The 22,608-nt window shown below is 38.3% G+C and overlaps 2 protein-coding genes across 15 annotated transcripts in view; one reads left to right on the forward strand and one right to left on the reverse strand.

Annotated features, from left to right (window-relative positions):
- BMAL1 (basic helix-loop-helix ARNT like 1) overlaps positions 1-6,160 on the forward strand; it is a 106,571-nt gene extending 100,411 nt beyond the window's left edge. For 8 of the 10 annotated variants that reach the window (XM_061203046.1, XM_061203044.1, XM_061203041.1 and 5 more), the window contains 3 exons: positions 427-520; positions 4,655-4,757; positions 5,556-6,160. In XM_061203046.1, coding sequence (XP_061059029.1) covers positions 427-520; positions 4,655-4,757; positions 5,556-5,716 — 358 coding nt within the window. In that variant the 3' untranslated portion in view covers positions 5,717-6,160. The remainder of the gene's footprint in view (positions 1-426; positions 521-4,654; positions 4,758-5,555) is intronic. The other 2 variants (XM_061203043.1, XM_061203042.1) reach the window with 1 other exon arrangement.
- A 976-nt stretch (positions 6,161-7,136) lies between these two features.
- The window catches only part of BTBD10 (BTB domain containing 10), a 78,062-nt gene continuing 62,590 nt past the window's right edge, over positions 7,137-22,608 (reverse strand). For all 5 annotated transcript variants that reach the window (XM_061203050.1, XM_061203048.1, XM_061203051.1 and 2 more), the window contains 3 exons: positions 13,872-14,069; positions 11,233-11,343; positions 7,137-8,159 (listed from right to left, as the gene is read on the reverse strand). In XM_061203050.1, coding sequence (XP_061059033.1) covers positions 7,849-8,159; positions 11,233-11,343; positions 13,872-14,069 — 620 coding nt within the window. In that variant the 3' untranslated portion in view covers positions 7,137-7,848. The remainder of the gene's footprint in view (positions 8,160-11,232; positions 11,344-13,871; positions 14,070-22,608) is intronic.

The raw sequence follows: 22,608 nt of genomic DNA on the forward strand, positions 1-22,608 counted from the left end.
TCTGGATTCTGTGAGCAAATGAAACTGGCCAGCTACTTGAAATTCACAAACCTGAAATCCAAACCCTAATCCAAGGGCTTTGTCAGTGAGAAGCTTGCCTCCAGGATCTGTGTTCTAGATCAGGTGCCTATGGGATAAATCCAGCTTATCACCTATAAATAAAGTTTTATTGGAACACAGCTATATCCATTCACTTGCATATCATCTATGGCTGCTTTCAAGCTACAGCGGCAGAGTTCAGTAGTTGTGACAGAGACCATATGGCCTACAGAGCCTAAAATAATCACTCTCTAGCCCTTTACAGAAAGTTTGCCAATCCCTATTCTAGATCTTCATCCTCCTTCTCACCCCCATCCCTCAACAAAACACACACACTCCACTGAAAAAAGGAAAGGCAATGTAACTAACTCCTCTTTTCTCTGACAGGATAAGAGGGTCATCGCCTTCCAGCTGTGGCTCCAGCCCATTGAACATCACAAGTACACCTCCCCCTGATGCCTCTTCTCCAGGAGGCAAGAAGGTAGGGCTGATGACTTTTAGACTAAGGCCCTTCTTCATCCAGAGAGCTCTTGCCCAAGTTCTGAAATACTGGAAGTGGGAGTATATAATTGTGGTTGCTGAAAGAAGTAGGGCCCTTTTTTTCCTCCTTGAAGTAAATGCATCTGTGTTAGGTGAGGTACAGAGCATACCAGTGGAGCCAGGGAGCCTTGCTGACATTGTTAGAGGATTTATCCCATGTGAGTGGGGGAAGGCAGAAAGAGATCTTTCTAAGGATTGGGGGAGCTATCAGTCCATTGTATGGAGGGAGGAATTCAAGAGCTCCCGTGAGGGAAGGGTTAGTGAGTACCTAAAACTATCTAGTTCTCTGCCGGGAGTTTTCAAGGGAGAAAATATTGTTAGTGTCTAGTGCAGGTCCTGGAAACAGTGATACCACCAGCAGTCCTTCGGAAGGCAAGTCATGCCTTTGCAGTTGCAGAATACTTAGGGATCTGCTTGGGTTTCCTACCATGGGACAGCACTGAGTACAAGTAGTTTATCAGTCGCCAGCCCTCATGAAGAACTGGCCAGAAGACTATATTATAAATAGTCTTAGAAACCAATAATCTGTTTTCATCTTTAGTGCTGATGAGAGAATTTACAAGCCTAGGCCAATGTTAATTGTAAATCATAAATCTATTTATAGTGTCTGATGTTAACATAGGTTAGGATGCTGCAAAGGCCAGCATCTTGAGACATAAAGTCTTCCTTCCCCTATCTCCCAAGACATGTACACAGAGAAAGAATATTAGTAATTTACATAGGGCACAAACTGTATCAAAAGCAGGACATGGGTTTTCAAAACTGGGCTCCTCAGAGACTCAGGTTACCAGGAGCTGTGGTGCTGCCAGGTAGGATTGGGGCGAGGGGCAGGTGATGAGGAAGACAAGGTAGGAAGACTCCTGCTTCTTCCAGGGCAGCTTTACTTCTGATACATGAATCTTCTGTAAAAGTGTTTATTTGAAAAAAGGTTTTACTTCCCCCAAAAAGGTTTGAAAGCCAATAAATTAATGGGTAAGAGCACAGTTGTAAGACAGACCTGGGTTTGAAGCCTAGCCTTGCCAGGTGCTGGCTATGTGGCCCTATACAATTTTTTAAGCCTTGGATTTCTCTATAATGCAGCTAACATAGGTTAGGGCAGCCAGCATCTTTGCACATGAAGTCCTATTATGAAAGTATATATGTGAAAGTGGCTGGCCTTTGGTCATGACTCAGAAGATAGTACTGACAGATGAAGTCTGGGCTGGGCACACCCCTCCCCCCTGCTCGCAGGCTGAGCTCTTAGCTCTGTTCTGTTACACCGCTAGGTCCTTCCTTCGTACTGGATCCACCGTCTCCTTAGCATGGTATCCTCTTCTTTGTGTCTCAATTCAACTTTTAGGCACTTGATTTCCTGGTATTACCAAGAATCCCACTACTCTATTTTGGAAGGTCATCACTCCAGTTCAGTGCTTAAATATTACTCAGGGAACTTTCATATACAATCTCTCATCTTATCCTCACAACCTCACAGGTGACAAAATCCAGGCTACCAAATGTTACATGACTAGCCCAGAATTTAATAAGTATGGCCCCAAACTAAATTCAGGTCTCTTGACTTCTGATTCTTTTCACACCAACAAATGCCAGAGATCTAAAAGTATACTCTGCATCACAAAGCCCCAAGTATTTTTGAGGCATTTTTGGAAAATGTTTCCTTTTCTTTGGGCTTATAAAAGTGGGTCTGAGAAGAAATTCTGAATGTATTCTGAGTCATCAGCAGCAGGACCTTATAAGAAAGGCATCTAAACAAGATGGAGTTAAAAATGACAGCATTAAATAGTGTACCAAAGCCACAAAAGTAAAGGTGGCCCCAGGCTTCCAACCCTTCCCAGTCACTTTCAAAATTGGCAGGTCTGAAAATGAGCCATTTAGCCTGCCAGTTGTTTTTATTAGGGTCAACCTAAATATAATAAAAAGAGGAGGCTTAGTGAGCCTCATAGGTTCCAGGAGAGTCTGGACATCCAGAGGTTCCAAGGCAGGGTTAGATAAAGCAGCAGTTCCCTAAATGTCATCTGTGGTCTTTTGGTGGGGTTACGGAGGGGGCATCTTTTCAGGGGTCTGCATGGTCAAAAGTATTTTCATAATAATGCTAAACAGTTTTTTCTCACTGTGTTGATATGTGAACTGATAGTGAAAAAGCAATGTTGGGTAAGACTGCTGGTGCTTTTACAAAAATCAAGCCTGTGGCACCAAACTGTACTGACGGTCACTGTATGTGTCACCACCGTATACTCACAATAAAATAATAATAAATTTAAAAGCCAGCTTCATTTAAGAATGTCCTTAATAAAGCAGTAAAATAATTTTATAAAATCCTTGAGTAAATCTTTTTAAAACTGTTACAAAATGGGAAGTGTGCATAAAGCACTTGTGCTGCACACAAAGTATGATGGTTGTCTCAGGAAAAGCACTTGTGCGACTATTTAAGTTATAAACCGAACCCAATCACCTTTTTCATAGGAAACCATTTTTACTGTCGCAAACTATGGTTTTTCAGACTTGGGTACTTAGTGTACATTTTCTTGAAAATGAATGAACCTGCGACTTCAAAGAAAACAACTGACAGTGATAAAATTTTAGCTTTCAAGCAAAAATTAGAATTTGGGGGAAAACTTGTATCTGCTACTTTGAGCTTGACTGCTTCCCAAAACTTAAGATATTTCTGATATAGGTAATATTAACAGTGGTGATGTTTTGATGTTGTACAATGAAGTGTGTCAACATTTGGAAGATCTGTGTAACTCAGTGAACCAGTATTTTCCAAATGACTGATGTAAGATATTTCAAAATCATGCAAAGGTGTAAAAAAGATCCATCCTAATTGCCAAGATATACCAATGGATTTCAACATAACAGAGTATCAAAATTTCATTGATATGGTTTCAAACTCCACATTGCAACTAATCTTTAAGAAACTTCCACTTGCTGAGTTTTGATGTAATATCAAAGAAAGAATACCACGATTATTTGAAAAGGCTATTAAAATACACCTCCCTTTTCCAACTGCCTATCTATGAGAGGCCAGATTTCCTTCAGATATGTATTTCAAACAACATACCTAAACAGACTGAATGGAGAAGCAAATGAGAATCCAGTTAAATTCTCTTAAGCCAGATATTCGATTTGCAAAAAATGTAAAATGACACTTCTAACTTTTCGTTATTTTTGAAAATAGTTCTTTCTCATTAAAATGCTATTCATGTTAATGTGTAATAGTTTTATTATATTTTTTAATGTATTAGCTTTAACTTCACATATAGTAAATATTGATAAATGTATAAACAAAAGTTCTTTGGAGTCCTCAATAATTTTTAGAGTGTAAAGTCGTTTTGAGAGTCTCTTCAAAAAGTTGAATTGCGGAGATAAGGTTGTAATGCCATCTACTGGCAAGGCCTGAAATCACTGCCTCTCCTGAAATCCCAGCTGCTACCAAACTGTTTCCTCACCTACATTCAAATACTTCTCAAAGGTGCTTTTCTATGAGACTCAGTCATTGGGGGGGGGGGGGCGGGAGTTGGGGGAGACAGAGTTCTGCTACTGAGGAGTGGTAATAATACTTCTCAGTAGCCTCTCTTAAGAACTTAAACCAGTGGTTACTAATGTTGGCACCTGTGGTATAACTAGTGATGATTTATTCTAGTGTTTTGTTGTTCATTTGCGACTCCTCAGAGCTGTGTCTCTTCACAGTGTAACAGCCCTTTATTTCTTCTTCAGCAACATCTGTTGCTGTAAGAAGTTTTCCTCCCTTACAGGGGACCTGCCCAGATGGGCTCACTGATGTTTAGTCCTTGGCCTTAAAGAAACATGTGAATGCTCTAGGGATTTTATTCAGCCTTTAAATTGCCTGTGTGGGCTGAATCCAATAAAGAGAGAAGAATAGTTTGGGGGAGAGGATTTTTCCTTACTGTGACCATTCCTAAGAGTCTCTGATGTGAAATCATCCGATAAGAAACAAGCCATTTGAAGCTTTTTCTCCCCACCTTCCTCTTTTCAACATGCTTCATCTTCTTGGTGACACTGCATAAAATACTGATTGAAACTGCTGATGATGTGAAAACTTCACTTTTGTTTGCAGATTTTAAATGGAGGGACTCCAGACATTCCTTCCAGTGGCCTACTACCAGGGCAGGCTCAGGAGAACCCAGGTTATCCATATTCTGATAGCTCTTCTATTCTTGGTAAGTAGCATTATTTATTCATTTCCAATGCAAAGAACTTGCAAAAAAACATGTGGCATAAAGTCAGTTTTAAGAACTGGAAAAACAAACCAGTTCTAGGTAAACTTGATAAGAACAAAGTAAAGGTTTAAAATTTAAATCTTTACTTCAAAGTTGAGTTTAATGGTTGGGTTCTCGCTGGGGTCGAGGTTTGTCCCTGGAACTCAAGAGGAGGCTACAGCGGCCTGGACACAGGCTTTCTCCCAATGTGTGGAACATAATCTCTTCGGAGGGAGAGCTGGCCTGGACACAGGCTTTCTCCCAATGTGTGGAACATAATGTCTTCGGAGGGAGAGCCGATGCAGGTTCAGATAAAGCCTAAAAGGGTCATCAGGAAGCACTTCAGAGGGTATTAAAAGTCATTAAGCCAATGAAGAGTTTGCTTCTCCCACCCCACCCATCTTTTTCTCTACTTAGCTTTCTAGATCTTTTTTTCCCTAATCTCTATCTTCCTATTTTTTTCCTTCTGTAGTAATTCCCTCCTTATAACTGGTTATATCAGAATATTAAAATGAGGTCAACTGATACTTGATACTCTTCATTGAATTTTAAGTACTTCTTAAAAAGTTGGGTCTTCCCTCTTGAAAAACACCGTTAAAAAAAAAAATATGGCAACACACCCCCAAAAAGCAGCCTGTCTCATCCTTCTCACCCTGTTAAGAAGTATAACGTTCTTATTAAAAGTGTGCTTAGGAACCGCTTACTAAAGTTAAACATGCTTTGGTATTATCACTGACCAGTCTTTATCTCTTTGCACAGGTGAGAACCCTCACATAGGCATAGATATGATAGACAACGATCAAGGCTCAAGCAGTCCCAGTAATGATGAAGCAGCAATGGCTGTCATAATGAGCCTCTTGGAAGCAGATGCTGGGCTCGGTGGTCCTGTTGACTTTAGCGACTTGCCATGGCCGCTGTAAACAAACAAACACTACATGTTGCTTTGGCGACAGCTACAGTATCAAAGTGCATTACTGATGGAGTTATACAGTCTGTGAAGCTTACTGGATAAGGAGAGAACAGCTTTTATGTACTGTCTTCATAAAAGCCATCTCAGAGCCATTGATACAAGTCAATCTTACTATGTGTAACTTCAGACAAAGTGGAACTAAGCCTGCTCCAGTGTTTCCTCATCATTGATTATTGGGCTAGCTGTGGATAGCTTGCATTAATTGTATATTTTGGATTCTGTTTGTGTTGAATTTTTTAATCATTGTGCACAGAAGCATCATTGGTAGCTTTTATATGCAGATGGTCATTTCAGATGTATGGTGTTTTTACACTACAAAGAAGTTCCCCATGTGGATATTTCTTATACTAATTGTATCATAAAACCGTTTATTCTTCCTTGTAAGAATCCTTTACTATAAATATGGGTTAAAGTATAATGTATTAGTTAAATATTTTTAATAAATGTTTCCCTTGTTCTATAAATATTGTTCACATTTCAAATAATTAGAAAGAAAAATCCTACAGGGACGAAAATGCCACAGGCCTGGATCATCGATTTTCCATGGTGGGTGTTGTTTAAGGAGGAGCCACACCAAAAGCATTTACAGTGCTTTTCTGGCCTTCATAACAATTCTAGGGCATACATAATTTCCCTGTGTTACTAGTTTAGCTGTACTGTATTTTCGCTATACTGTAATTTTAGTTTCTGTGAGAACAAAGATGTTACTGCTTAAACACAAACTGCAAATCCTCTGGAATTATTACAAAATCGACATGATTGGTTAGATAGAAGAGACTGGCTTCTCTAATGTACAACTCCTCTACTACTCACAGCTGTATGGCTTCAAACAGTAAGTGACCCTGGACCCAAAGCACCTAAATACTTCTGATTTCTTCGTGAATTGGGCCACAGAATATTAAAAAAACAAAACATAAACCAAAAACATTTTCGTGAACAGTTTGCTAGGCAGAACATCACAGTATAATGGAGAAAACACTGAACTGGTGTCAGAATTTGGCTCTGAAACTTAAGGTGACTGTAGGACCTAGTAAAGGTATTTCATCCTTCATATCAGGTTGGGCTAGAAAATGAAAATATTCCCTTTTCAGCTCTAACAATGTTTTGGATTTATAGTTTATTTTATAATTATTAGTGGGGAATATAAAAGTGCCTCATCACACATATACCAAACTGGAGTTCCTTGAGCTACCTGGTTTCTAGTTATACTGACACCAAGACAGGGTATCTGCTAATTATGAGATGGAAAATCTGGTCAAGGTGGTTATAAAGATCAGAAACATTAAAACAATGGAATTTTATTTTGATGAAAAATGAGTTTACAATCATTTAGTAAATGAAGAGCAAACACTTCATCTTCCTATACCATAACTCAAAAAAAAATCATTAGTAAATAAATATCTGGACAGATTAAGGGTAAGGCAGACTGGATAATAAACCACCTGATGTTCACACTCCCTGCATGTGACTCACTTGAAAAGGATGAAAACGGCACTGAAGATAACTGATAAGATATGGGCATTGAATCTCATCCTAATCATTCAAATAAGCCCAATGATACTCATTTTTTGCTCATCATGGGCAGCAAACTATACACATTTCACTGAAGGAATACTTTGATAGAAGCACTTATTTAAATTATATTGTGCATCACAACTATAAAAAGGGCTTGAACAGTTCCACTTGACCACCATATATAAAGTGCAACTATATAATATTCTACATTTTATCTGGGGTGTTATGAATATCAACCTAGACTGAAAGTACCCCAGCTGCCAATTTCTGCCACTTCTGAAAAGATCTAGATGTGTGAAAAAGGACTGTCCCCCCATACAAAGAACCAATTTCACAAACCTACCGGTAAACAAATACATTTATATAACTGGAACCTCAAGATGCTAGAGTTGTACTCATTTAAAAAACCATTCAGCTACCTTTGGTCTTTAAAAAAGTCTACACTGCAATATCCTAAACATTGTTCTGTGCATCTCACAATGCAGAGAGTGGCCTTGCAGTGCAGGATGAGGAGAGTGCAGCGTCACTGCAAAGAGTAGCATGCTATGGTTTCAAGCAACATCACCATCACAGCATCGGATTCTGTGCGTCAGGATCGAGGTCATTGTTGCTAGAAGGGGGATGGATAGGGAGAATATCCAGCTCATCCACTTGAGGAGTTGGGTGCATGACTACCAGCTGGTCCTGGGGAATGTCTGCGGCAGCTGCTGCAAGGTTGGTGATAGATTTACTCTTTACACACTGAAAGTCTACATGCCGACTCTTTCCTTCTTCCTTCTCCCAAGACATTCGAATAAAGGGTCTTTGGACATAGTTGTAAATCACTTCTGGGCGGCCCCCAGGCCTTTTCTTTACTTTTTCTTTGTAGGTTGGATAACCTGAAGGAGAGAGAGGTTTTAAAAACTGAGGATACGCACGCACACATGTATGCACACCCACATGGGTCCCCACATTCCTCACCCAATTTAACCTAAAGAGGGTTACTGTAGTTCTTGAACAAACAAGGGAATTCAATATTCTATCCCCTTGGTCATTAGTTCAACAGCAAGAAACTGAAATCCTACTGATGTAATTCACAAAACCTCCCACCATCCACCAACTACCAGAATAACATTCGGAAAGCATGGAGGGGCTGGGTCCCTAATACAATGGTACGTAATCTAGTGCATCATGGGCTCTAGTTGTATATCCTTAATATCCCTGAACCCTTCCCTTCGCAGGATTATCTGGCCTCAAGGCCTGCGATTTACTGCAGTATTAGCCTTCTACTTTCTTTAAACCTAAATCTCATCTTCATATTTTTCTGGGTTTTTTCTTTCCTTTTTACTGTTAAGTGACAAGGAGCCGTAGAGCTCCAGCTTTGCTAATTCCAGGTACTTCTGCACCTAGGTCAGCAAAGCCAATATTTTAATCCCTATATCATTTAAATGCTACTGCTCTCAACAACCAGGCAGTTCATTCAGATTGCCAATGGACAAACTGCCAATGGCCAAAGCAGCTGTGGACAAAAAAAAACGTTGCCTGACATGTCAGTGAACAAGGATGTTGCGACCACCAAGCCATCAGCCACTGCAGCCACCCCCACCCAAGGATGCTCCTGAGGGGATTCAGGATGGAGAAAACAGGATACTGGCCCTAGACGGTTAAGATGCGTATCAAAGGAATAATTGCAACAAGCCCAGACTCCTGCATCTCCCCAAACAGAGAGAGGCGCTAAGATCATTAACTTGAGATGTCTGTTTTTTGTGATTAGCAGTAATCTTTTCATTTTTTTTTTTTTTCCAGCAAAAACTCCTATATATCCTGGCTCCTCCCTTACCTCTTTGGAACAGTTTCTCAGAGCTGTCTGAGAGGCTGTATCCCAGGCTATAGTCCTCAGTAAAGCCACCGAATAAAACATAATTCTGAACATTTAGGTTGTGCATTTTTTTCAGTCGACACAGCTTTCCCTAACTAATTATATCTTCCTCCTCTTAGATCATAATCACTGAAGAGTAACAACTGGTAACAACCATCCTGGTTTTGGAAAAATTTCAGTCATTTACTAGTAAGGCAATTTCTCTAAAGACATACTTTCCTTAGATGCTATCAAAAGTTCCTTCTCTCCTTCCTACTAGCATGAATTGCTAGTTCAGACCAAGTACTGGCAAACATTTTCTGTAAAGGGCCAGATGGTAAATATTTCAGGCTTGTAGGCCATATGGTCTCTATCACACCCACTCAACTATGCCACTGTAAAGTGAAATCAGCCACAGACAATACATAAATTAATGAGCATGTCTATGTTCCAATAAAACTTGATTTATAAAAAACAGGTAATGGGCTGGATTTGGCCCACAGGCCACAGTTAGACCAGAGTTAGAATCAGAAAAAAACACAAAGGCCTCACATAGTAGGGACTCAGTTAAGGATTCTTGCATAGGAGGATGTTATGTAGACATCATTGGTAGCTAGTATATTTAGCCGCATGTGGAGTGTGTATGGGGTTGAGGTGAGGGGGGAACAGGGGCAAAGGACTAAATATCTTCTAAGGACCTTCTGTAGAATGTCTACTTCGTTTCATACTTCCACTCAATTACCAGCTGAAGGGCAGCAGTAGAGATCAGAAAGGTTTCTACCTCTATTATTCCCTTGTCCTTGATTGCTTTTGGACTATTAAAAGTCCCATCTCATTGTATTCCACTCTGTCCTCCACACAGAATCACCACTCTAACACAAGTGTAATCATATTACATCCTTGCTTTAAAACTACCAATGATGCCCTCATGCTTAAAGAGGAAGGTCCATACTCCTCAGCACAGTATATAAGGCTTTTTTTTTTTTTACAATCTAGTTCCAACCCACTTGTCATCAGGCTTCAGATCAAATAACTGCTTCCCTGCCTGCTCATCTCAAGTAGCTCCCTCCAGTTACCTTCTCTTTAGCTCTGAAAGGAAACAGCTAAATCCCATCGTTTGCAAAATGACAGAAGAGGGGACATACTGGTGAAGCTAATGTGTCCTCTTTTTTAAGCCCAAAGTTTCCTCCCCTTCCCACAAAGACCCTGTTTCTGGTCATTCTTCCCTATATGTCTCAGCAGCCCATTAACTGTGATCTCCAACAGCTTATCTGGTCATTGATCTGAACACCCCAATCCTCGTTATCACCATCACAAACACAGAAATTACTATGTGCTAGGCCCTATTTTAACTCATTCTGTCCTCACAATAACCCTACTTATTAATGCTCCCATTTTAGATGAGGAAACGAAGGCAAAGAGAAGTGCCTTGGCCAAGGTCATACAGCTGTTAAATCATAGACTCTGAACACAAGCAGTCTTCACCCTTTACTATGGTATGCCAAGGAAGATATTTTGTTTTTAGTAAGGACACTTTAAAATAAAAGAAGCATCTGACAAAAATTCATTTAAATCATAAAGTAAAAAGCAATCTAAAAAGTATGCATTTAAGTAAGATGAAGTACATTTGCAATTCAATTTAATGTGAAAATAAGCTAACTATTATACTTTAAGACACTAGTAAGCTACTAGCACTGTTTTTATATGAATTTTCAGAAAGTACTAGATTTTAATTCTGTTGAGCTTTGATCACGATCACTACTAGGCAAAGAGTCCTGTCAGTCTTACGGGAATATACACACATGTGTGCCAAACACACTACATGGGCTTAGTCAAAAATGCATTAAGTCGGGTGATGGCAGAAAAGACAAATTCATATCTCTATATTGCTAGGGAATCTTATGGAATGAATAATAATTTCTAATGGCCTTCTATTTATCATCTCAGATAAAGGAAGCTGATTTTTGTTATTTATATGTCTACTGCATGAGCATTCAGTAATCATTTGTCTGAATTTTTCTCAAAATATTCAAACTATATTCCCAATGGGATCCAGTTGTTTAACCTTGCTTTTTTCAAAAGAAACGTAATAGAAAATAGTGAAAATGTCTTACCTTCTATTCCCAATCTAATCTTCTTAAGACCCCTCTCCTTCAAAACTGATTTGGCCACATCTCTGTTTTCAATGTACTTGAAAAATCTATATAATTTTGTGCTATAAATAACTGGAAACAAAGAGACAAAAATATTTTCTTATTAAAATCAAAGTACTTGGAGATGACTCAAGTTTATCTTGATCATCAAAGGGGCCTGACAACCCTAAAAGCCCAAATAATGGATGCAGTGATGCCAAAGGATGACTAGCCAACATGACAGGACAATTCAGTACAGTTAATACATAAGCAAATGTCTACATAAGTTGAAACAAGAAAAGCTTTAATAACCAATAAGATAACCCAATCCATAGGAAGAATCTCCTTCTGAAAGATATATCATATACAAACTTATTGGAATGGGATCTGCCCCAATTTCTTCAAATAAAGAGAACCAAAAAAAGGTATCAATATCACATGATTATCAAGCAGGCAAAGTAAAGGACTTTGCTATGATGCCTACAAGGCCTCATCTGAAAGGGAAAAAACTGCGTTGTCAGAAAGTACAAAATGGATACATCTTGCATTTCATGGATTGAGCAACTATTAATAACTCCCCCAAAACAAAGACCCACCCCACAAACTGTTTTCCATTCAGGCGAACAGTCCCATTTAATATTGATGTTAAAAATGGCAGATTCGAGCATGTTCTGCCTAGGTTAGTCTGTTTAGAGCAAACTGGCTTTGCAAAGGACAGACATTCCACTGACAACATGTTGAGTCTTCCAAATGTGCTGGGCACTTCAGGGAGTTAGACTGATGGACATTCCTCGCCTTCTCTCTTTCAGGTGGAGTTATCTCCCTTAAAAGGTGAACTGCAAAGGCTTTTGCAAAAAAAGAAAAACACACTCACAAACCAAACATGCTGGTTTAAGAGCCAATAAAAGGAAAAAACGTATACAGAAGCTACTCATGGGGTAAATTTGTGATTATTACTACATCCTTAAGACTACTGATATTATTTTAAGATAAAGATTTTTTGACATCTCAGAATGGGTGGTGTTATAATGTCACATTTAGGAAAATCAGGCTGAAGAGACTATCTCATCTCTGTCTCTTCAAATGTGTCTTCTTTACCTTGGAACATCTTGGCACAAAATGAAACATATTTAGACAAACTGAGTAAAAATGTTCCCAGTCCTTTTAAGCTTCAATGTTTAAGGTAAGAAACAAAAAACAAACCAAAAAACATTGAAATGAAAAGCTCAATAACTAAAAAGGAAAAGCCAGGTCTATTATTATTCCTGTATCACTATAATGTCATTTCTGTGCTCTACAGCTGGCTCTACTCTCTTGGAGTCAAACTTTTTGAAAAGTAAAAGTTTGTTCATTCCTTTTTCTACACAGAAAATGATTTAGTGTATTTCTTCTGATTTTTGGTAACTTTTTATTTTTCCTGTGCTTTGTTCAACTTTTTATTCCACATATTATTATAGAAAACCATTGTCAGCAAAGAGCCTAGGAATGAGGAAATAGTAACATTTTATTATTCTAACTGTCCACAGAAGAGTCAGAATAGTCGTTCAAAGTGTATCATGCAAAGGAAATGTCTCAATGTAAATTCTGAAAAGCGCTACGATAACTTAATCTAATGAAAATCTTTAGAATTAAAATAAAAAAGAATACCACTTAGTCTGCTTTGTTTTATTTTTAGAAAAGGGTAAGTAAAATGGAAAAATCAGAGCTTAAAGGGCTCCAGTACTTTCTATAATCCTGTACTTTTTACTTAAACCCTAATCCTTACCGAGTCAACACAGACTGGAGGACAGAACAAGATGTTGGGCTATTTTACCTAGCTCCTCGAATCATTCTTTTAACTTTTTCTCAACCTATGAAGCTGTTCAAAAATACAAGATTGGGTTCACCATAAAAACAAAACAAAACCAATATGAGACAAATTTTCTAACAGAAAAAAAAAATCAAAAGGTTCTAATCAGAAAAAGTTTGGCAGCACAGTAAGAAAAAAGTTAGTCACTGCTGCTCAAGATGTGCTGTTTTGGTCAGAAATACCTAAAGTTCCACAAAGCTTTCGGAAGGGTCACTGTATCCTCCAGGAACACTTATGACATTAAAAAAGGAATGTCTTAGAACTTAAAGTCATCTTTGCAATCACTGAGTTGAAGCTTCTCATTTTTATATACAAATAGAAATTCATCTAAAAAAAAAACACTTATTTTTTATTATCTACTATTCCAGGATCTACTTCTCTTGGATGCTTCTAAATGCAAAGAAAAAAACCATTAAGATCCAGATACTCAACAAAAAGCAAACCATTTCTGTGCATGACACGGGCGGGTACACTTTTTCTGTAAAGGGCCAGATAGTAAACACTTTGGGCTTTGCTAGCCATGCGGTCTTCATTCCAACTACTCCACTCTGCCATTGTAGCGCATAAGCAGCCACAGACAATACATATAACTTTGTTTATAAAAACAGGCAAAAGGCTGGATTTGGCCCACAGGCTGTAGTTTGCCAACTCCTGGTGTAAGTAAGAGTTCAACATACTTTCTTTATAAAAACTGTTCTTTGATCAATATTGTAAAAGATAAAGAGAAAATCTGTGATGATTTAAGAGAGAGAAAATATGCCACAGGACTTACTTTGTGAATATTCTTCTCCCATCTGTGGTGGATATTCTTCATCCCAATCAACCACATCATCGTCTGTAAGCACCACTATGTGGCATTCGCGTTCCCCACTCTGGGCACTAGCTACCATGAGAGGCAGAATCATTTCTTCCAGGTAAAATTCGAACTGTCTACGAGCACCATCATTTGATAACTCATGCATTAGGGCACCTGAAATAAAAGCCACAAAAATATCTTCGTTTTGGGGGGTGACTGATAAGTAAAAGAAGAGCAGAAACAACAAACAAACAAAACAGCAGAGTAGTTCAGCATCTACTTTGGGATCCTGTAGACAATATAGTGGTTATTCTTTAGTCAACAAAACTTTGCCCAGGAAGAGTTCTTATGGAACTGTAGAATCTTACAGCAAGAAGGGCCAATTAAAGCCATCCAACACAAGCCCCTTCATTTTACACATCATGAAGCAATCTGCCTAAGGTTATAAAACTAATTTGCACAATCAGAATTAAATCTACTCTCCAGGGTATTTTTTACTACATCATTTTGTCTTCCATCAATCAATGTATGCAGTTATATCTTAAAGTATATCCTAAGGATATTTTTTCAGATTATCCATACGAAATAAAATAGCCCCCATATTCCATCTCCCACATTTTCTTTCTCAGAAAATTATTTACAAACAACACTGACATTACTGTGTAGGAAGAGGAGTGAAATGAAAAGGGTCAACTGGCTTTGGGATAAGGATGGTAAAAGGTCAAGCAAAATATAGCACAGTACAGGAATTACATTGCTTACGTGACCCTAGAATTGAGAGGAATGAAAGATGCACTTCACTTGATCCTTCTTAAGTACAGGCATAATGAACAACTTTAACTTTCCAAATACATAGTCACAAACTCACCTGCACTGACCTAATCATTTTTATTTTATTCCTATTTCAATGGCAATGTCTTATCTCTTATCTAAGGCTCTACCATCTCAGGAACTACTGGGAGTGTAAAAGAAGACACTAAAACTCAAATCTGTAGTCTCCCAAATTAGAGCTTTTTTTCCCCCTACAACATGTTGTCTAATTATATAATAACTATTAATATAATAAATGATTAAATAATTAACTATAATATTATGATTTAGCCATGTCTCTCTCTAGGCTGGCTACTTCCATTATGATTTTTAAAATTCCCTTTATAGTCAAACTCCTATATACATATATATATATATATAAACACATTCTCTTTCCCCTAACCTCTGAACCAATTCCAATCTGACTTCCACATTCACTACTCAAAAAAGCCCTCGACATATAGTCTCCAAATGACCTCTAGATTGTTAAAGACAATGAACATCTTTTTAAAAAACTTTTACTGAAGTATAGTTGATTTACAATGTTGTGTTAATTTCTGCTATACAGCAAAGTGATTCAGTTATACATATATATATTCTTTTTCATATTCTTTTCCATTATAGTTTATCACAGGATATTGAATATAGTTCCCTATGTTATACAGTAGGACCTTTTTGTTTATCCATCCTATATATAATAGTTTGTATCTGCTAGTTCCAAACTCCCAATCCTTCCCTCCCCCATGCCCCTCTCCCTTGGCAACCACAAGTCTGTTCTCTATGTCTGTGAGTCTGTTTCTGTTTTGTAGATATGTTCATTTGTGTTGTATTTTAGATTCCACAAATAAGTGATATCATACAGTATTAGTCTTTCTCTTTCTGACTTACTTCACTTACTATGATAATCTCTAGGTCCATCCATATTGCTGCAAAGGGCATTATTTCATTCTTTTTTATGGCTGAGTAATATTCGTGTGTGTGTGTGTGTGTGTGTGCGTGCGTGCACACACACATACATACACACACGCACACCACATCTTCTTTGTCCATTCATCTGTTGATAGACAACATTTAGGTAGTTTCCATGTCTTGGCTATTGTAAATAGTGCTGCTATGAACATAGGGGTGCATGTAACTTTTCAAATTAGTTTTGTCTGGGTATATGCCCAGGAGTGGGATTGCTGGATCATATGGCAACTCTATTTTCAGTTTTCTGAGGAAGCTCCATACTGTTTTCCATAGTGGCTGCACCAATTTACATTCCCACCAACAGTGTAAGAGGGTTCCCTTTTCTCCACACCCTCTCCAGCATTTATTATTTGTAGACTTTTTAATGATGGCCATTCTGACAGGTATGAGGTGGTACCTCTAGCTTTGATTTGCATTTCTCTAATAATTAGCAATGCTGAGCATCTTTTCATGTGCCCACTGGCCACCTGTATGTCTTCTTTGAAGAAATGTCCATCTAGGTCTTCTGCCTGACAATCAACAACTTGTAATCATGATCTCATCTGACCTCTGGATGGAATGTCTTACAGGGACCACCCCTCCTTAAACACTCTCATCCCTAAGATCTGATACCACCATCCCGGGTTTTCTTTCTCCTCTCTGGCTGTTCTTCTTCAGTCACCTTTGTCAACGTTTTCTCCTCCAGCCTGTCATTAAGTATTGTTATTTCTCAGGGAAGTTCCAGTTCTGTTTTTCTCTCACCTTATGCTGACAATTCTCAAATTTATTCTACTAATTCTGCCTTCTATATTCTAGATGCATTATATTCAACTGCCTCCTGAAAATCTCCACTCGGATGCCCCCTCACCGGCACCTCAAACTCAGTATACTCCAAATTGAACTTAATCATTTCTGTCTCTATCTCTCTGCAGTGTTTTCCAAATCAGTAAATGGCATCGCCATCCACTCAAGTTCTCAGAATCATCTCAGAAGAGTGCTAGTCATATAATAGGTTCTTAAATATTTGTAGAATAAAAGAATGAATATTTGAGTCCTTTTTCATCTCTTAATTCACTCATTCCCCAAGACCTAACAAGTCCACCTCTTAAATACATCTTGAATTGTGTCATCTCCTCTCTGGAAGATGCTATTTTCCAAAGACAGCTGCAAAATCTCTTACACCACATGCTTTTCTGCAATGTGACTTTGATATCTCCTCCCAGCAGGAGAAGTCCAATTCCTCTCTCCTTCAATTTAGGCTGGTTGTACTGACTTGCTTGTAACCAGGGGAGCACAGCAGAGGTGATGGGAAAATGACTTGTGGTTCTGCCTTGGTCTTGGGAATGCTTGCTCTACAGATGCTTCCTCTCTGAACCCAGTCTCCAGGCCTGGAGAAGCCCAAGCCGCATCAAGAGGTTACGAGGAGCTACTCTGTCTGACAGTCTTCACTGAACCCAGACTTTGAGTTGTCCCACTTCAGGTGCAGACATGTGAGTGAAGAAGCCTTCAGCCTTTTCAGTCACCTCATCCTTTCAATTCTTCACAAGATGAGGCCGCAGACATTGTGAAGCAGACATAAGCTATCTCTGTTGTACCCTGTCTGAATTCTTGGCCCACAAAATAAGAATAATCACACTTTACGCTACTAAGTTTGGAATGGTCTGTGACAGAACAACAGTTACAACCAAAACACAGTCAGCCCCACTGCACCCCCCGCAGTCCAAGTCATCAGTAACTCTAACCCAAACTACTGTAGAACCCATCAGCTGCCTCTGCCCCTGTGTAATTCATTTCCCCCACCGCAGCCAAACAAATCTAAATAGGTGTCTCTAGTTTAAACCTTTTATGGCTTGTACTATCCTTAGAATAAAAGTCCCAAATCCTCAACTTGGTCCTTAAGCCTGTTATGTGAAAAAGGAGGTTACAGATCAGTGTGCACAGTCCTTTAAATTTTTTTTCTTTAAATGCTATCCATATAGTGATGACTCCCGCATATAAACAGCCCACACTTCTCTCTTTAGACATGTATACCCAATGCCCTACTCAGCATTTCTACTTGAAGGTCTAATAGGTATTTCAAACTTAACATGTCCGAAATCAAGCTTTTAAATTTCTGCTCCCCATGAAGTCTCCCCCCATCTCAATTAATGGCAACTCCACACTTCCAGGTAAAGTCCTTTTCTCTCTTTCCCACCTCATATTCAATCAGCAAGCAAATCCTTACAACTCTACCATCCAATATATCCAGAATTTGATCACTTCTCACTGTTTCCACCCTGATTTAAGCCACCATCATCTCTTATTTGAATTATGATAATAGCTTCCTAATTACCTCTTTGTGTGTATCTTATTTCCCCTTCCAGTCCATTTCCAACCCAACAGCCAACAGTGATTCTTTTAAAGCATATGTCAGATCCGGAATACAGCATTGCATGAGTCTACATTGAACTCTGTGTGAACAGTGTGCCCATGAAATGGTAAAACATGGCAGCCTTACAGATCATATCACTTCTCTGTTCAAAACCCTCCAATGGCTTATCTCACTCAGAGTATAAGCCAAAAGATAAAGGCCCTACATGACCTCGCTCCCCTGGACCTCATCTCCTACTACTGACACCCTCACTCACTCCACTCCAACTATACTAGCCTCTGCTGCTCTCAAACATGCCAGGCAAACTGCTTCAACATTTGCTCTCACTGTTAACCTCTGCTTGGAATTTACTTCAATTTTCCTCTGCAATGACGGCCTCTCATATTACTTTGTCCCTTCCTTACTTTTTTCTCCCTCCTCAGCACATATCACTATCTAACATACCATATGTTATTTGTTCATATGTTACCTGTTTACCTTGTTTATTGTCTGTCTCCCCCAAAAGAGTGTAAGTTCCATTAGAACAGGAAGTTTTGCCTGGTTTGTTCCTGCTGCATCCCCAGAACTTAGCACAGTGCTTGGTACAGAATGTACAGTTAATGAACATTTATTTAGTTAATAAATTTTGTTTTCTCCCTACTTCTCTGGCCTTATATCTCACCACTCACACTCTACCTCCTCCACTGTAGCCAAGTTTCCCTTCTTTCAGTGCCTTAAGCATGTCATATTCCTTCCAACTTGAGAGCCTCTGCAAATACCATTTCTGCTGCCTGGAGAGCTTCTCACTCTCTTTTCCATTCCCTTAGGTCTCAGCTTTAATGTCACTGACTCAGATAATGATCCTCCATAGCCCCTTTACCATACACTTGTCACAGCATCTCATTTCTTCACTGCATTTTCACAGCTTTTCATTACTTGTTGAATGCCTGTCTTCCCCACTAGACTGTAAACTCCATAAATGCAGGGACAATGTCTGTCTTGTTCATCACTATATGTACTATATGCATGGAACTCATTAAAAGCCTGATTAAGAAGGAAAAAAAATTATACAAGTTAAATAGTAAACTAGAAATACGTAACTGGTAGGTAGGAATTAGAGATAAATAGCTGAAGGGACTTCCCTGGTGGCACAGTGGTTAAGAATCCGCCTGCCAATGCAGGGGACACGGGTTCAAGCCCTGGTCTGGGAAGATCCCACATGCCGCAGAGCAACTAAGCCCGTGCGCCATAGCTACTAAGCCTGCGCTCTAGAGCCTGCGAGCCACAACTACTGAAGCCCAGGCGCCTAGAGCCTGTGCTCCGCAACAAGAGAAGCCAACCACAACGAGAAGCTCACGCACCGCAACGAAGAGTAGCCCCCGCTTGCCACAACTAGAGAAAGCCCGCATGCAGCAACAAAGACCCAGTGCAGCCAAAAATAAATAATACATTAAAAAAAAAAAAACAGCTGGAAATCTACAGTGTATATGTAATATCTGAAGCCACAGTGATGAATGGCATCACTTAGATTAATTGTATAGATTCTGTGAGAGAGAAGGTAGCTGAAGACAGAACAGTTGGGAAGGACCACATCCAACGTATGAAGGATCAGGGAGCAAGTGAGAGAAAAATAAGCAGAAGACCTAAAAGATGGATGTCAAAGAGCCAAAGTCTTGAAGAAAGAGTCATGAAGAAAGAGTGACTTGACAATGAAACCTAAAGGAAATGCTTAAGGGTACCAGAATTACCACTAAATTTAACGTTGTTCAAAATATTATAGTCGATTCAGTAGGACAAAAAGATATAAAAAGTTTTACTTACAACAGGGTCAATTATCTACCAAGAATATAAAAGAAACAACTGAAAAACTATTAGAAATAAAACAGAGTTTGGTTAGGTGGCTAAACACACATATACAAAATTCAATAATTTTCTCATATGTTAGCAGTTAGAAAATCTGAACATATTCTACACACAACAGTAACAAAAATACAAAATACCAAAGAATAAACTTAATAAGACCATAGCAGAAGAAGACATAAAAGAAAACTGAATAAATGGAAAGACATAGCAGTTGGAGCAGGAGTCAGTATAATAAACGCATTAATTCTTGCAAAAAATTAACTTCAAAGAATCAATGAAAAGCTCAAAAGTTTTCAAATGATATATTTTTTGAATGTCTACAATAGACACAGGTCAGATTTGAGTATGTTTGAGCCTGAGGATTACTCTATACAAAGAGGGAAAGACTAATGATACTAGAGAAGATGACAATAAGTGGAACAGTGTCCTAAACAATGTATGAAGGGATAAAAGAGTTTATTCTTTCAACAAATGTTTGAGTCCTTACTATGTGCCTGGCACTACGGACACAAAGTTGAAAAGGTATAGTCCCTGTCCTCAAATTCAAACTGATTTAATGCTATAAACTGAAAAATAGAGCAAGACTGGGGTGGGGGAGAGAAAGAGAGAGAGAGAGAGAGAGAGAGAGAGAGAGAGAGAGAGAGAGAGAGGGGGGGGGGGGGGGGAGGGAGGGAGGGAGGGAGGGAGAGAGAGAGAGAGAGAGGAGACAGAGAGAAAACATGCAAGTGTCTTTGTCGTTTCAGTGTCTCTATATTTCTGTGACTCCAAACGTAGTCTCTGCCTCTTATCTCCCTTCTCCAACTAAATGTAACTTCAGTTTTTTGATCTTTGCTTACAATCCCACTATCTCCCACGTGGATGGTGCCTTTCTTCCTGGGCCTTCTGAACTGGTCCTTTTGCAAACTTTAAATTTCATTTTCCATACCACTTTCACCCTGGACACTATATTTTCATTTCTCTTAGCCCCAGGCCTTCATTTGTGAGTCCAGCCCTGGTTCTCAAAACCTCTTCTGGATTACAGTGCTTACCTGGTAAGAGAATATGGACAGTGAAGAAATTATAGCCTAGTTGGGGAGCTACCAACCTATCACAAAGTTCCTTCACTATATGGTAAGCTCTATGACAGAAGATTAACAAGTCAGTTCCTCACTGTACTAATCTTCTTGCCGCTAAACATAGCATTCCTTCTGCCTGAAACACGCTTCCTCTTCCCTCTCCTCCAGAAAGCTTCTTCAAGCCCGCACACCTGAGCTAGGTACAGCTCCTACATGCTCATTTAGTACCCTATTCTTCCTCTAACACAACATAATTTACTTATCTGTTTTTCCCACTATACTGCAAGCATGATGAGGACAGGAGTCTTGTCTTTTCTTGTTGCTTTTTACATACCTAATATTTAGTATAAAGTAAGTATTCAATAAAAATGCAGAAAATGAGTGATAACTATGTAAACCATTAAACAAGTTGTTATTAAAGCATATTTTCTAATACAGTTATTCACAATATATTTTCATGTGGAAATATAAAATAGCATGTACAATATGATCCTTTAATATTTTTTATTTTACTTTACCTTTATTTCCTAATTTTGCTACTTTTTTTTTTTTAAAAGCAAACACTTATTTAACACTATGTGTCAAGCACTATCCATTTAATCTTCACAACAACCCTGTGAGGTAAGTAATATTACTGTCTCCCATTTTAAAGATGAGGCAACTAAGAAACAAGGTTTTAAGTAACTTGCCCAAGAAATCCAGGATGCTCTATTCAATATACATTTAGTACTTTTATAATTTTAAGTAAGAGACAAAAAGACATTCTAGTGTAAAGTGCCATTACAATATTCAGTAAAGGCACATATTTGCAGGAAAAAATTCATTTTTGGACTCAAGTCTACACCTACAGTATCCTTTTATATTTTACAAGACCATTTCTATCTCTTCAAATTCTATATAGCTTTGTTGCAATACAGTCTATGGGAATCTCTAAATTTCCAGTAATACATATTACAAGTAATCTAGAAACACAAGTATTATTTAAAGGCCAAAAGTCTAGAAAAACCATATTACACACATTTTCTATTACACATAAATATTCTTACCTTTAATTCCATAACAAATAAATGATACTCAACAGTGATGGCAAGGTAAACTATGTCCAAAGGATTACAGAACTAAAATCCATTCATCTATAAGGAATTCTTGTGTTTTTTTATCTGACAGTCACCAAAATTCAACATTTAATCATATAAAGTTAAATTAAAATGGTCCCATGAATAAAAAAACACAAAACTTGAAGTCAAAGAATTATAAATTTAAAAAAAAAAGAATTATAAATTAGAATAATTAATGCTCATGATTTCAAAAAAACATTTTTTAAGATGTGAAAAAACAACTTTGCTCAAGTTTACAGCTGTACGCTTCAGCTGTCCAGCTACTTGACTTTAAACTTTTAAATATCATTTATATAGAAATAGACTCAAAGGTGGACCATCCAATCCTTTGTCCCTATGGAGACTTTAAAGAATATTTGGCAAAAAGAAAACGGTACTTAGGAACAGACCTAATAAGGCCACTCATTTTCAAGAAGTTAGATCATAATTAAGCATGAAGGTTAGCTACATTTAAATATATAGTAGTTGCCTTCCAAATTTAAATAAAATTTCCCATTCACAATTTCTAACACATCAATGTTGAGAAGGTATGACCCTACTCTGCTAAACTAGTGTTGAGTTTAGGTAAT

Source organism: Eubalaena glacialis, chromosome 10, assembly GCF_028564815.1.
Source record: "Eubalaena glacialis isolate mEubGla1 chromosome 10, mEubGla1.1.hap2.+ XY, whole genome shotgun sequence".
In the NCBI taxonomy this organism is placed as follows: Eukaryota; Metazoa; Chordata; class Mammalia; order Artiodactyla; family Balaenidae; genus Eubalaena; species Eubalaena glacialis.